The following is a 15,814-nucleotide window of genomic DNA, read 5'->3' on the forward strand; positions in this document are numbered from 1 at the left end:
ATTCATGATCAAGTTTTGTATAGTTTAAGGACAATCTTTGCATGGTGCACATCCAGTTTCAGCCCAAAACAATACTTTGGCAGCTCACGGGTATTTAGACCAAAATCTTGGAGTTGGGGCCTTCACTCTTTGAAAAATTCAAGCGGCATAATGAACACAATGTGATCAAGTTTAAAATCGGATTTGTCATTGAAAATTGTATCCATAGAAATTTTGTCCGGAACGTTCTTGATCTCCTCTTCAAACTCTAGTGCAACGTTGGTCGGTTGTCTCTGCTTTGAATTCTCAAGATAGACCGCTTTGGGAGGACAATTTATTTATTTCTTTATCCCCTTCAAAATTTCTTTTGTCATGGTAGCATCATTTGGAGGTGGACGATAGAAGAGACCAAACTTGGTGTCAAACTTTTTCTCAAAAGCAGTTATATTGTTTGATAATTTCATCACCTCCTTATAGAGTTCACCTATGGTAGCCATGGTAGGCTTTGATACCAAATAATATAGATCTGGTTCAGACAAGAGCTAACCCTACAGTAAGACCGATATTCCAGTAGCTGATAGAATCTCCAAGAAACTTGCTGTCCAGAAATCCAGATTTGATGGTGTCGCAGGAAACTAGTAACAAAAATTAAAGATGAAAATATAAACAGAAAAAGTAGAGAGGGGAAGAAAAAGATAGATGGGGAAGGGGGATAGGGTGGGTAGGTTGAGTCGAGCATCTCACTCTTCCCATGGGCATCTCACCCAAGCTGTTTTTTATTCATTCAATTGTGAGCTGTAGATTAGCCTTCTTCCTTTATTTATAATGCCAATCAGTTACATCAATTGGGCTTTTTTTCTTGCATGGAAAGAAAGTCCATCTTATCCTAAATTAGAAATTAATTATCTACATAAAGAGTCCTAAAATTAGAAACTTCCTATTACATAAAGCAAATCTAATTAAAATGGGAAATTAATCTCTAGCAAATAAAATCCCCCACACCAGGAAGAAAACTTCCTAAAATGTAGCACTAAAACAAGCTGTCAAATCTTCTTTAATCTTCTCCGCCTTTCGGCCATAGGATCCACAAGATCTTCAAAATATCCCCTCCATATAAGGCTGGTTGGTGACTAATAACTTCCCTAATTAACTGGAAATGATCTTCCTTGATTATTTTCCAATCTCTCCACATTACAAGCTGGCAATGGGACCCATTTTGTTTACTGTTCACGTGGGGTACTATTCACGTGAACAGTAAAAAACTCTTTTTTCAGAAGTTGATTCTAAGTCTTCTTCTTAGGCTTTGATCTGCATCACTACATGAGTCTTGACCAGGTTCTCCAAAAATATTTTACTCGAATTGGGTGACTCGCTTGAGTCAAAATCTGGTTTTTCAACTATGCTACGAAGATGAAACCTATTTATGATCAATATGGTTTCTCTCCTCTGAAGCTTTGATCACTCACTGGGAGAACTTTAGAAGGAAAATCAATCTTTGTGACGAGGGGAGAGGTAGAAGGGAGGGGTAAGGGGGTTGCTGCAGAATCAAGGGGGGGTGAAAGGCTGTAGTGACAGAATCAAGGTTTAAGTTTTTTTTTTTTTTTTTGTTTTGTTTTAGTTTTTTGTTTTGTTTTTCTTTTTTTTTTTTTTTTCACGATGCTGGTGGAAACCTAGGGGGGTCGATTGAGGTCACAGGGAAAAGGATGATGAGTGATAGGGGTGTTGTTGCCTTGCAGTGCTAGAGATGGGAGAGGAGGGTTGCTTTGGTTTTTTTTTTTTCCTAGTGCTACTGTCATTATGAAGAACAGTAATGGGAAAAGAAAAAATAGGGAAGAGAGGAAAAGGAATATGGAACTGCTGGGGAAGAAGTAGGGGTAATATACATGAGGAAGGAAGAGAGAGATCAATGGGGTCTTTCAGCTCTGATACCAAATTGGTATCAGAGTTGCAGGGGAGAGAGGGGCACATTATCATCACATGCTCACGTTGAGTAACCAACACTTTTCTATTTTCAAATCTGTGTTTCCATGGTTGAATTACAATGTATATATAGACAAACAAAAAGTCCTATATAAAACTGAAATGTGCAATCAAACTATACCTCCTGATCCAACTCTAAAACTAAAATAGAATTTAAAATAACTAGCATATCTCTTACGTATCCTACCTTTACCATAGTTGTCAAGGTGGCCCAAGGCGGTGGAGGGGTGCTTAAGCGATTAGGCGACAAGGCGCTTGCATAAGTGTTGTCTAGGCAACTAAGGGGCCCAAGTGTTCTTTTTATTTTTCCGCTTCTCTAACATTATTTAGTATGTTACATATACCTTATATTATAAAAAACCAACATTAAGCCACATCAAGTCACCCAAAATCAACATTAAGTCACATCAAATCATAAAAAATTACCATTTACTTGATGAGTATAGAGTCCCCGTGGATTTCATGTCTTCCTGCCACACCACTGCCTCAAAAGCACTCCATGGGTTCACCTCATCACCTGTTGCTTAAAGACAGCCTCCGGTTGGCACTCAGAAAGTGTCAACTGGATGCGGCCGAACCGAAGGCATTGCTGAAGGGGTCATTTAATATTGTGTACTCCATCTTTTTCAGGGAAATGCAATTGCTCTCCTTACCCCATTTATCTGAAATTGAAACCTTAACAGCTAGTTGAAGGAAACATAACATGAATAGCAGGTTACAGGTCCGACGTGGATGTAGGAGCTATATATGTGCTAATCCACTGTATCCTCCCTCCACATTTCAAGAAAATGTTTTGATAAGAAACAAACTTGGCCCATGGTATAACTTACATCACATTTATCTTTGGTTGGGATATTGGACTTCTTTTTTTCTCACCCAGTCTGAAAAAAGAATCAACTCCTTAATGAAGTTTAAATGACAAGCAGAACTTCATCAAAAGTGCCACTTGGACCATTTTATGGGATGGGAGAGTTGTAAAGCTAACATTTTGACCATGAAAGAATAAACAAAAAGTACAGAACAGAGGAATCGTCAACTGCGTGTTGTATAAAATTCGTACATGAGTATAATTTGATTTTCACTTAAATAAAATCAAGAGTGAAGACCTAGACTTCCCCTCGAATGCCCCTAAACATGAGTCCCTTTGGCAGGGTTTTTATTCAACTATAAGGTGTATGTCTCAAGTGGGATCATATTTGTCAGGCCATTCAACCACTTCTGTATTATTCTCTCAACTAAACATGCAGCATTGCTCATATGTAAGAGTTTTATTTCCAAATGCTTTTATACCTCCAATAATTATGTATTCTTCATTATCCCCACCCCTCAGAAGTATATAAGTTAGAGAATACTCACTTGTTAACTATGAATTTCATGGCTGTCGAGAAGAGCAAAAATGTGGATAGGACCATTGGTATTGGAGCACATTTCAGTCACCATAATGACCAAAATTTATGCATGTTAAGGTCTCAGAAGTGTATTGATGAACACAATATGGAATTTCTTGGTTGATGAAAATTTTCTTGTTTATAGAACATATGAATGAAAGGCTATAAGAGATGGCAAGGGAAATAAACATATAACAATTTCTATGAATATTGTGACCTAGTGGTCGTGGGTTTGAGTTTGGAAACATCCTCTCTGTGAAGTGGGGTAAGGCTGCGTCCATTATGACCTTCCTCAGACCCAGCAGTGGCAGTAGCCTCATGTTCTGGGTACGACCTTTTTTTGATTGTAATGTGTTGCCGTTGTATAGGCTTGATATGTATTGTGGATTGTTGTTTAAACACCTCTCTATATATGCAGCATGGACTGTAAACATATTTATGAAAAGAATGCAGTGCCGCACTACATGAAATCCAAGGGTGCACATCCTCAATGTCCTGTAGCAGGTAATTAGGTTTGCTATTCTTCTCTGAAGTTTGGTTTTTTTGTCCCTCCTGATAATTAACCTCTATTTCTGATATCTCCACCCAGGTTGCCCCAAGATACTACAGGCAGGGAGAATATTATGTGACCCCTTATTGCGTGTTGAAATTGAGGAACTGCGTTTAATGAGCAAGCAAAATGCATGTCCAGCCATGGTCGAAGATTTCACTGAGTTATGAAGCTGCAGCAATACTAATCTATAAGATGACAATGGATTCCATTGCATTTCATTGGCATAATTGTCATCTTTGAGTTGGGGGATGCATAGTTGGTGTGTGTAAGTACTCCCCCTGTTCATTCCATCCCTTCCCTCCTTGCTTTCTTGATGTTGAGGATAAGATAATGTATTCACAATTGTCATATAATCTGTAGTACGCATATTTTAGACTAGTGTAACAAATCAGTACTTTTAACACTTTCTAAAGAGTTGCTGTCCAAGCAAGAGGTTATTGAACGACTAAATCTTTTTTTTTTTTTTAAATGATAGTGGTGATTCTCGAGTACTGTTCTGTAAATCAAGGAACTGCTGATGTAATATACCAAGAGTTGCCTTGTATTCGTGCATGTAAATGCTGATCACTTTGGTATGAGCTTACAAAGTGACTTCTGTTGTAACTTGTTGATCCTCTAGTGAGATCATACAAAATTGGCCTACATTGATCTTGGGGAAACCATGGTAACTCTGAAGCTACTGTACAACACTGAAGCTACATGTACAGCCAAGCTCTACTTTTGTCCAAACCTTAACTTGCCACTGTAGAATTGGAGTCGGCGAGTAGCATTAATTACCACAATCCCTATTTTTTTTTTTTGTGGGGGGGGGGGTGTGGGATAAAAATCGTCTGTTTTTTCCTTTCCTGTTTTTCTTGTGTTTTGCTAGTTGCAGATGATGACACGTGTCATCAACGGTCAAGATTAATTCAGTTGGATGAGGGTTATTACATCTAGTTTGGTTTTTAATGCAATCTTGGCCGGTCACTTAAAATAATGCCACATGTCGTCTTCTGAAGGTAGCAAAACAAGAAAAACATGGATGAAGAAAAACAGACGATTTTTTTCCGGGGGTGTGGGGGGTTTGGGAGCTTGGAGAAGGAAGTCATTGGTATTCCTTTCACGCAAACCATCTGAATTGGACTCATGAGCATTCTTGAGGCTGTGTTTGGTAGCCAAGAGAAGAAAAGAAAAGAAAAGTTTTTATATTTTTTTGTGTGTTTGGCAAGATTTTCTTTTGGTAGCAAAAGAAAACTTCACCATTCCCAAGGTGAATTTGATATTCAAAAGAGAATCTTCTGTTCAGGATAGGCCAAGCACAATGAGAATTTCTTAAACCAAGAAAAAAGTACAATTTTTATATTTTTGTATTTTTTTTTTCTTTTTTACTCTTGGCTATCAAACACAATGAGAATGTATGAAAAGAAATATATTTCTTATCTCAAAAGAAATGGCTTTCATGATTTAGTTTTTAGAAAGCAATGAGAAGGTCCATCTTCTTTTATTATTTACCCATCAAATAGAGTGAATTACAATGCTAAAGGTAAACTTACCAATACTATATGATATTGACGTAATATATATATATATATATATAGATATATTTACCTCCATTTTTTCTGGAACGAAAGAATAGTTCTTTAATGAGGCTAACACTTGTCAAGGATCCCTTTGTAAATAGATCTAAAAAGGGAAAAGAAAAATAAAAAATAATAGGTGGTCGACATTGGTATTCCTTTCACGCAAACCATCTGAATTGGACTCATGAGCATTGCTGAGGCTGTGTTTGGTAGCCAAGAGAAGAAAAGAAAAGAAAAGAAAAGAAAAATTTTTATATTTTTTTGTGTGTTTGGCAAGATTTTCTTTTGGTAGCAAAAGAAAACTTCACCATTCTCAAGGTGAATTTGATATTCAAAAGAGAATCTTCTATTCAGGACAGGCCAAGCACAATGAGAATTTCTTAAACCAAGAAAAAAGTACAATTTTTATATTTTTATAATTTTTTTTTCTTTTTTACTCTTGGCTATCAAACACGATGAGAATGTATGAAAAGAAACATATTTCTTATCTCAAAAGAAATGGCTTTCATGATTTAGTTTTTAGAAAGCAACGAGAAGGTCCATCTTCTTTTATTATTTACCCATCAAATAGAGTGAATTACAATGCTAAAGGTAAACTTACCAATACTATATGATATTGACGTAATATATATATATATATATATAGATATATTTACCTCCATTTTTTCTGGAACGAAAGAATAGTTCTTTAATGAGGCTAACACTTGTCAAGGATCCCTTTGTAAATAGATCTAAAAAGGGAAAAGAAAAATAAAAAATAATAGGTGGTCGACATTGGTATTCCTTTCACGCAAACCATCTGAATTGGACTCATGAGCATTGCTGAGGCTGTGTTTGGTAGCCAAGAGAAGAAAAGAAAAGAAAAGAAAAGTTTTTATATTTTTTTGTGTGTTTGGCAAGATTTTCTTTTGGTAGCAAAAGAAAACTTCACCATTCCCAAGGTGAATTTGATATTCAAAAGAAAATCTTCTGTTCAGGACAGGCCAAGCACAATGAGAATTTCTTAAACCAAGAAAAAAGTATAATTTTTATATTTTTATAATTTTTTTTTCTTTTTTACTCTTGGCTATCAAACACAATGTGAATGTATGAAAAGAAACATATTTCTTATCTCAAAAGAAATGGCTTTCATGATTTAGTTTTTAGAAAGCAACGAGAAGGTCCATCTTCTTTTATTATTTACCCATCAAATAGAGTGAATTACAATGCTAAAGGTAAACTTACCAATACTATATGATATTGACGTAATATATATATATACATATATATAGATATATTTACCTCCATTCTTCTGGAACGAAAGAATAGTTCTTTAATGAGGCTAACACTTGTCAAGGATCCCTTTGTAAATAGATCTAAAAAGGGAAAAGAAAAATAAAAAATAATAGGTGGTCGACATTTTTCTGAGAATATCAATAGCGACAATAATTAGGTATGGAAAGGTTTCTCTGCAGAGAAACTCCTGAGTAAGAAGAGACTAAGTCAAAGCATGCCAAGCAATAAAACTATGACTTATAATATTTGAACTAAACCAAACAATCTTGTGCCAAACGATTTTTGGAGATTTTTATATAATAAAATTCCATGCAAAGAACGAAGGTGAATTTATTTGAAGAATTTGCATGCCATAGGATCACAAATCTCCACTTGCTCTTGGTCTTAACAATATGAAAATAAATTCGACGAAACTTCAATTAGACTATTGGAATTACTAAGCCTTGGGCATCAGATTCCATCCTGGATAATAGAGGAAACATTGACAATCCTTTCAAAACCTGTATCATAGGGGTGTCAATTGGTCGGGCCGGTTTGGTTTTGATCGGGTTTAATCGAGCTTGAAGACTTTCAAAGGCTGCACCGTGTCTGCCTATTTAACTAATCGGGCTTAGTTATTGAGGGGCATGGTATGCTTTATATTCGGTCGGTTGGTCGGCCTCTGGCTATAATTGGGCTACCTTAATCAGGCTTTAGTCGGGCCTTAACCGGGCTACAGACATGTTTAATGTTAAACGGGCCCTCTTTAAAATGTGCTCTTATATTCCAACCTACTCATGCAAGCCCAAAAAAATGACAAAAAAATCAATAAATGATACGAAATATAACCACTATTTAAAATGTGAACATGTCTTTACTTTTTACTTTTTACTCTTTAATTTGAGGGGTAAAATAGGTATTCTACAATCATTAAAAGGGTCGGGCCAGGCCGGTGCACAATAGGCGGTGTTATTCAGTCGATCTCGGTCAGGCGCCCGACGGTCTAAGTAGTAGGACTAAGACCGACCGTTTGTAAACGGGCCGGGCTCAACCCGACACATTTAATAAATGGTCCAGGCTGGGTTGGTCTATAAACGGTCGGTCCCAATCGGTTTAGTTTGACTCAATTTCCATCTCTCAAATAAAAATATTTAAATACCAATTATCAAACCATAGATTAGTATTACATCCATCATCAATATTTGCCCTATTCTAATTTCAAGATTATGTATACTCTCAAGCTTAAGCCCCATAAGACCGTTGCAATGTTTTGGAATTAATGGTTATGAAGTTCAAAAAGCCAGCTATTCTTCGAAAAGAAAAACCATCCTTAGATTCATCATCATTACATGTATTTTTTTTTTGGTAGGAGCATTACATGTATTTTATTTACCAAAAAATAAAATCATTACATGTTTTTATCAAAATAATATTTAGGGGTCCCACCACTCACATCGTGACTAGTGGATCGCTAGAGGCCAAATTGAACCCTATGCCAACGCTGGGAACATTACGCCAACACTGGGAACATTTTCTATTCTTGATGATCAAGGCATTAAACTAATCCACCAATTATTGGATCAAAATTATTGGAGCACTTGTTTCTCGCATGTTCAAAAGTTGACTTCTCCCATAAGTGTTGCCTGAACATGGGCAAAGGTCCTAAAACGTACCCTCGTCGTTTTTTCGGGGGGTATACAAGGTTTCCTTGTCATAAATATCAAACTTGTAACGGTGGCAAAAATTTCAACACCCCTCCAAAACCCAAACCACCACCCCACCAAAAAAAAATAAAAATTAAGGATGTCAATTTATAATTGAATAAAAAAATTCGATTTAATTTTGATTTTGAGAAGTGAAATTTCTTTCATTTGATTTTAGACTTAAAATAATCTATTTAAACTTAATTGAGCCAAATAAAATATAACTCTTACCAATCAAACTGAATATAAACTATACTATGTCGGTATACGATGTCTTGTATTTCGACGCATTTTAATTCACGGAGTATTGGTGCAGGCCCATGATAAAATGACTGGTAAGTGGATCGTATTGGTGCAGGAGTGTAGAGGGTATAGCCCCCCTCTTGAATTTTTTATTTGAGGGAAGTTTTGTACTTTTGGGTATTAAAGTTTTTCGTTATATATTTGTAGCGAGATTTATTTTCTCTGTAAGAAATTCTGAGAGGTGTGAAGACGAGTGTTGCAACCCTATTCTCCATTGATAATAAAGTAGAATCTCATCTTACACAAAACGTAAACAATCTTGCTGAACCTCGTAAACCTGTGTGCATTGTTTGTTCTTATTTTTCTATTACCTTTTGTATCACTTTAGGGTTGCATTTCTACATACTAAACTTACAACTAATCAGGTATCTTCTATTAACTCACAATTTTAAAGCTTGGATCAGAATCAGTTGAATTGACCAAATCCATTTAGAATTATTGGGATCAAATCTAATTAATTAAAAAAAAATTTGATAGACAATTAAACCCAATTATATATATATATATATATATATATTAGAGTCCGATCAAGTTAAATAGAGGCATTGAAGTGTGCTGATTCTAACAAAGTTTAACCGATTCCGGGACAATTTGATTTAGAATTGATGGAGAATGATCTTGACTCTGAATTCTAAAACCTTGACTAGACCTCCTAATGACTAAGGACCTGATTATAAAATGGGGATCAACGTAATCTTTTGAAGGCTCACTCGATCCATATTATCCAAGTTGGGTCTTTAACAAATTTTGAAGTGCCATTGAGCAGTCGAAAAATGGAGAGATCTTGTTTGCATTAGCAATTCATGTAAGATAAAAATTGCACTCTGACATCATAGGGAAGTTTTTCTCTGAGACCATGTTTCGTTCCCAAGAAATGAAAAAAGAAAAAAGAAAAAAAATAAAAATTTAAGAAGACAGATAGATACATAAATTAATCATTGTATCACGATAAAAAAAAATTATAATGATGTAATGATTGATTTATGTGTTTATCTCTCTCCTCAAATTTTTGCTTTTTGTTTCTTATTAACCAAACATAGCCTAAAATAATTTAAGATGAAAAAACCCTATCGGTCTAACATAAGAAATGCTAGGTTCGAGGACCAATGAAAGTACAAGTGGAAGCATATTCAGTGCACACAAGGTGTGCAATACGATTTTTTTGCATACACCTATATCTGAGCATTTCTTGCAACAGACCGATAGAATTCCTTTTCTCAATAATTTACTAGGACTGTTGAGTGACACTTAAAAAATGCTAGACATCATACAAGAAAGCCGTCTCAAATGCTTGGATCCAAAGCCTAAGAATGATAAATATTCTTAAAGATTGGGAATTAATGTCACAAACCACTAGTTTCTTATCTTTGCATTTTTTTATCCCTCTCCTGCACCCAACTCCCACCCATCTTGGTTGGAGTTGCCGCAGGCGTGGGGTGGGTTGAAACATCAATAGCCAGTAGCTGAAGAAAACATCTATTACTGTCGATGTAGTAGAAATTTTATAAACCGGTTGACTTCAAGGCCCCCTTCCTTGTTTACACTACCCAAAAAAAAATTTAAAATATTGCTTCAATTATTCATCCGTGTTTTGTGGCATTTGAGTCGATTCATCATAAGCAATTTAAATTACCTCTAATGGTTCAACAGATATGGTTTAAAAACTAAAATAACATTATACAAAAGGGACAATTACTAGTTTCTTTACATTAGTATATATTTACAGATATTCCTCTACATTAAACTTTGTTTTAAATTTCCCCCAAAGAGTGAACTTCTATCTCTCCTTCTCCCCTGATGTCTTAAATGGCTAAATTATCTCTTCTTTTTCACATGTTAATCGATTCTCATCATTCTTCTTCTTTTTCTTTTCTTAATTTTTTTTTTTTATTGTGGCAAAGTAATTATAGTAACAACCTAGTTATAGTAACAAAAACAACATGAAGTAGAGCAAAGAAGGCCTAGGTCGAAGAAGAGAAGTAGAAATTAAATGATGGATCTTTTGGGGATGGTAATATGGAAAATGAAAAAGATTGAGTATGCCGCCAGTATACCATAAACTGGAACCTACTTTATCTATCTCTCTTCCTTTCTTTTTAAATGACTCCCTTATCTTTGTGTAAGATACTTTACTTGTGCACCCATTCATGCTGTCCACTAGTTTACCGTACAACAAGAAGAAAAATCACCCTTAATGGTCAAACTTTATAGATGGTAACTTAAAACCCGCTTCCAAAGTATATAAATTTCTTTCAAATAAAAAACATGTGTTATTATATAAAGCCGCAATACAAGGAGTGGAATATGACAATCCTTTCTACATTGGAAGATGATGATCTTGTCCATTCCTAACTTTCCAGGCTAGGGAATGGACGAAACCAATATATTCCCTAGAGAAAAAATTATAGGCACAACTTTCAAGATTAAAGGTTACATACAATATATCTTTGGGTGAAGAAACTACATCAATGTTTGACACCCTTCCTGATCCCACTGTTCCAAAACTGCTACATGCATGTAGCTTGTAGCGGAGAAGTAAATGACCATTATGTGTAGCTTGTAACGTAGCCATCATCAGAGAGCAAGACAATAAAAAATTGACGTAGAGGGCTACTTTTGGCATTGTCATTCGCTGACTCAGCCAACACATCAAAATAACCAAAGATGATTATCACTTTTCTCAATTATATATATAGACAAATCTGAGGCTGGACCTATCTTGTGCATCCCAAGAAATTTCAAACATAGCCGAACCCTTCGTAACAAGGAGTTTCGCCACACAATTTATTTCCCTATAGCAATGGTTAATCTTCCATGAAATAGAAGACAAATAATGAGAGAAAAAAACAACTGCTGCATGAAAACCTATGGAATGGACTCGCTCTGAATGAAGGAGACCATTGCCTAGAATCACATTCAATTTACGATTGAGAAATCCCCATATCTTTTGCCAGCCATACACCAAGGAAAAAAAAAAAAAGCATGTAGCTCCACATTGAAATTTGATATCCACTCCCAAGAAGTTGGCAAAACAATCCATAGATTTGCCAGTTGAATTTTTAATAATGCCATCTGCACCTAATTAATCTGGGTTCCCAAGAAAGCACCCATCTATATTCAATTTGATCTACTTCAGCTCCATGATAGAGGAAGATGTAAACATAGAAAGAGAATTTATACTCATCTTACGAGATAAAAGAAGGTCCTCCACTGATTTAACTCTACAGAACATTGACACTACGATCTCTGTGGTATCATTTTTTTCACTGCTTCAAAAATTAAAATTATATTGGATGTTCTGCCCCTCCCATGTTAGTACCTGTTGTTTCGTTCATACCACACATGCAAAGGTATGAGCATTATGCCAGCAAGCCAAACGCACTTTATAGGGACCAAATTTGCTTTCCATTTCCACCATAAACACAATTCATTCACGGACCAACTTGAAAAGACCCAATAAAGCTTGCCTATTTTTTCTTGACACCAAGGAGTCTAAGAAGATATGATTAACCTTTCCCATATATACTTTTCCTTAATATGGAACCAATGAAATCTAACTGGAGCATGGTTCAAGGAATTGGTACCAGATTGCCCGAATTGGGTGATTTGTATCAGAATTAATAGGCGATGGTATATCATGAAAGCCTTCTACTTAATTATGGAATATTGAATTTTCTATCTAGTGGGTGAGTCTATGGTGAAACTGTTAAGTTATACTATTGCAACATATTAGTCACAGATTTGAAAATTAGAAACAACTTCTACTTTGAAATAGGAGTAAAACTACGCACATTTACCCCTCCAAGACCTTGCAGTAGCAGGAGCCTCTTGCACGGACCTGGCTCCTCTCCTGAGCGGTGATCACCCAGGTCAACGTATAGCTACTTAGGCCATCGATATATATCCAAGCGGTTATCCAACGACTGTGCTTTTACCGACCAGAACAAATGTGCCACGTCAAGAACCATTGGATCACCACTTGAACACGTGTTGATCGCCCAGATAACTATAGCTAAGTAAAACCTGGGCAATCTTCGCACAGGAGAGGATCCCAGTCCCCCTGCACTGGGTTATGTTTTTGTTGAAATTTCAAAACCCCCCAAATAAATAATGTTAAATTAAAGTCCTCCTTTGTAATTTACAAAAGTTAATTAAGGCCTCTTTTGCTACAAGAAACATCTTTAAAATGCCCCTCTTCTGGAATTTCTAAATTTTATTACTGCTTACAGGAACAATAGCTGTCTTGCTTTATAGACAAAAGAGTGTCACATGGGCGATGTGCTGGCATGACCTGATCCTACTCATCCGTCAACGCTCCCATTCATATCCTTAATTAGATTGTTTGGACTAAAATGCGTACATCGAATCTGAAAACACAACCTGACTCTGCTTCTCTTGCAAAACCCACATTTCACAATATAATATTTGGTGTACAGAAAGGATATGAGCACATGATAACCATATCACAGATGGCTAAATTAATCTTTTTATTAAAATTCTAAATCAATCCTCATGAGAACAGCCTTATATGACTTAAAAAGAGTCCTCTCTACTCCATTACTCAATTCTGAGTGGCTAGCAATGGAACCACATATTGATTCTTGGGACTCTTCTTCTTCTTCTTCTTCTTCTAGAGATGATCAAAAGGTAGAACCCACTGAGCTCTTAGAAGAGAACTGGTTTTTCAACAACTTCTTGTTTCAAAGAAAGACTTCCATGGTTAGATGTGCTTCTGATCCTTCTCCTTCATCAAGTGGTTTCCCAGAGATGACTCTAAGGAGGAGCCCCGGTGATGATAAAAGTTCTTTGTCGTCAATGACTGAGCTGCCTATGATCCCTACTGATCACAGCAGCCAACAAGCATCAATTAGCACTTCTGAGGTACCTTAACCATACCATGAAATCATATATTTTGGGCTTTCATGTGTCCTTTGGGATTCATGATCAGTCTTTGTGCTTACTATCTATTGATCTGAATACAGAGCATGACACAAGAAGGCATGAGCTTTGGGAGGCAGCAAGTGCAGAAGGAACCAAATGTTGACAGCTCAAATGAAGATATTGAGAACCCATATCATTCATCACTGACTGAGGAACTTGTGGATGATGGTTTAGTTCATCTAAATTTAGTTAGATCACCATCACTACCTTCTAGAATAGAAAGGAAGATGGTAACTCGGGTTGAAGAAAGCAGTCATCATGGATCAAGAAAATTGATGCGGCAGACATCGCTTAACCCTTCAACTACAAGTGTCTTGCCACCGCAGCATATCTCTAAGGTAGTAGCTGCAACTTGGGTAACTGTCAAATTTTTTTCTCATTTTATATATATGTTTAGAATTCTATGCAAAAGCAATCATTCGACATCAGATGTGAATAGTCTCATTTTAAGGGTTCTAAGGACTTGGACGCTCTCCTTAATAACTTAGCATTTAAGGATGAGTTCTACCCAAGTCCCATCAAGTGACATCAGAGAGACAATATATAATTTTATTCTCTCTCAATATCTAACTTCACTAAAATTTGCCTTGCAGGGCATGACACCAAGGCATAGACTGCAGATGGAAACAAAAGTGGATATACAGAATAAGGAGAGTCACCAATCTTCAAGTAGAGGCATGAATAGGACTCTAAGTCGCAGGAAGACAATGAGTGATCTTGAGATTGAGGAATTACAAGGTTTTAAGGACTTGGGTTTCACATTCAACAAGGAAGACCTGAGCCCTAGTGTGGTGAACATAATTCCTGGACTGAGAGACAGGAGCGATGAAGCTAATAACTGTGATGAAGATAAGGAGATGAGGAGGCCTTACCTGTCTGAAGCATGGGTTCTGCAAAGATCATCAGCTCCTGTGATGCCCAATTGGGTTCAAAGGAGAACAGACGGAGAAGACATGAAGGAACAGCTTAAAGTCTGGGCTAGAGCTGTAGCATCTAACGTGCGTTAGTATTATTAATATTGTTAAAAACATATAGGGTCAAACATATATACTTCACCTGATAACCCCTAATATTTTCTTAGATTAACTTGATTAAATTAGCTTTTAATTAGTTAGGGTGTCCACCTCAAACATTCCCCAGCCCCCACAGTGATCCCCTTGGTCCAATGCATATTATTTTGTTGTGTGGTGTAAAAGAGGTGATTATGGGATCACGTCTGTCAATGGATACTAAAATCTCTAGTCTGATTTCTGTTCTGCTCTCTCCTATAAAATCAAAAAAAGCTCAATATATTTGATTGGGGAATTTTTATTCTTTTTTTTCCTTTTTATATTGTTCGGGTAAAGAATGTTCCTTTGTCGCGTGGCCCACACATCAGCACTAAAGCTAATAAGAAGACACACATGGGCATCAACAGGGAGTGGGGTTATTGTGTTTCACAGTAGTGGAGACGTTATTTCACCCCCCTCTATGTGGGAATGAGATTCTCTCAAGTAGGCCAGCCCCTCCAATAAACATCGGACGGTTGAGAGGCACTTGGAATGTGTGCCCTATGCTGCCAGCCATCCAATGCACGGTAAAGGGGCTGGCTCATTACAATGGATCTGGGTCCCTCTATCCCTGGTTGTAGGACCTTGCAACTAGGGAGCATTCGTCTGTTTTTATCTGCCTTTTTGTTTTAGGGAGGGGGAGGTGTTTTGGGGTGGGATAGAGTTTGGCACCCAAAAGATCATAAGGTTCCATCACAATCTCATTTATAATTTAACAAAATTTTGACAAAAGACCATAAGGTTCCATCACAATCTCATTTTTAATTTAACAAAATTTTGACAAAAGACTTTAGATGTACAGGTTCTCTCTTACAATTTTTTTTTTCCTGAATACTTTGTTCTTCATCGTTGGTTGTTGACCTTTGCCCAACTTATGTAGGGACAAAGGCGAACTTGTCTTGAATAAAGAAGTAAAAGGTGATAAGATATAAACCTAACTTGATTATTAATTTTGGGTATCTTCATTATTTATTGAGATTGTACCCTACTACCCTTCCATTATGGAACTTTTGACTAATTATATGAATTTTCCTTTTGAGCTAGCGTATGCAACAGATCAAAATATTCAAAATATTAGAGGAATTTCAGAGAGGAGTACGAACAC

General features: G+C 36.4%; 2 protein-coding genes across 2 annotated transcripts in view; both read left to right on the forward strand.

The window, feature by feature from the left end:
• The window catches only part of LOC122093246 (E3 SUMO-protein ligase MMS21), a 32,374-nt gene extending 28,024 nt beyond the window's left edge, over positions 1–4,350 (forward strand). The window contains exons 6-7 of the mRNA XM_042663533.1: positions 3,766–3,851; positions 3,937–4,350. Coding sequence (XP_042519467.1) covers positions 3,766–3,851; positions 3,937–4,067 — 217 coding nt within the window. The 3' untranslated portion in view covers positions 4,068–4,350. The remainder of the gene's footprint in view (positions 1–3,765; positions 3,852–3,936) is intronic.
• Positions 4,351–13,435: 9,085 nt separating this feature from the next.
• LOC122094369 lies at positions 13,436–14,965 on the forward strand. The gene is made up of 3 exons (XM_042665142.1): positions 13,436–13,600; positions 13,702–13,998; positions 14,254–14,965. Exons 1-3 carry the CDS (start codon positions 13,436–13,438, stop codon positions 14,665–14,667), a joined length of 876 nt encoding a protein of 291 aa, XP_042521076.1. The 3' UTR covers positions 14,668–14,965.
• The last annotated feature ends 849 nt before the right edge of the window (positions 14,966–15,814 follow it).

The sequence above is a fragment of the Macadamia integrifolia genome, chromosome 11, assembly GCF_013358625.1.
Source record: "Macadamia integrifolia cultivar HAES 741 chromosome 11, SCU_Mint_v3, whole genome shotgun sequence".
Taxonomy (NCBI): Eukaryota; Viridiplantae; Streptophyta; class Magnoliopsida; order Proteales; family Proteaceae; genus Macadamia; species Macadamia integrifolia.

Bases quoted from the DNA above. Each gene is read 5' to 3' on its own strand.
- LOC122094369 (XM_042665142.1), top strand. From the start codon at position 13,436: ATGGTTAGATGTGCTTCTGATCCTTCTCCTTCATCAAGTGGTTTCCCA. The intron at 13,601-13,701 runs GTACCTTAACCA...ATCTGAATACAG, and splicing joins CATCAATTAGCACTTCTGAG to AGCATGACACAAGAAGGCAT. The intron at 13,999-14,253 runs GTAGTAGCTGCA...TTTGCCTTGCAG, and splicing joins CACCGCAGCATATCTCTAAG to GGCATGACACCAAGGCATAG.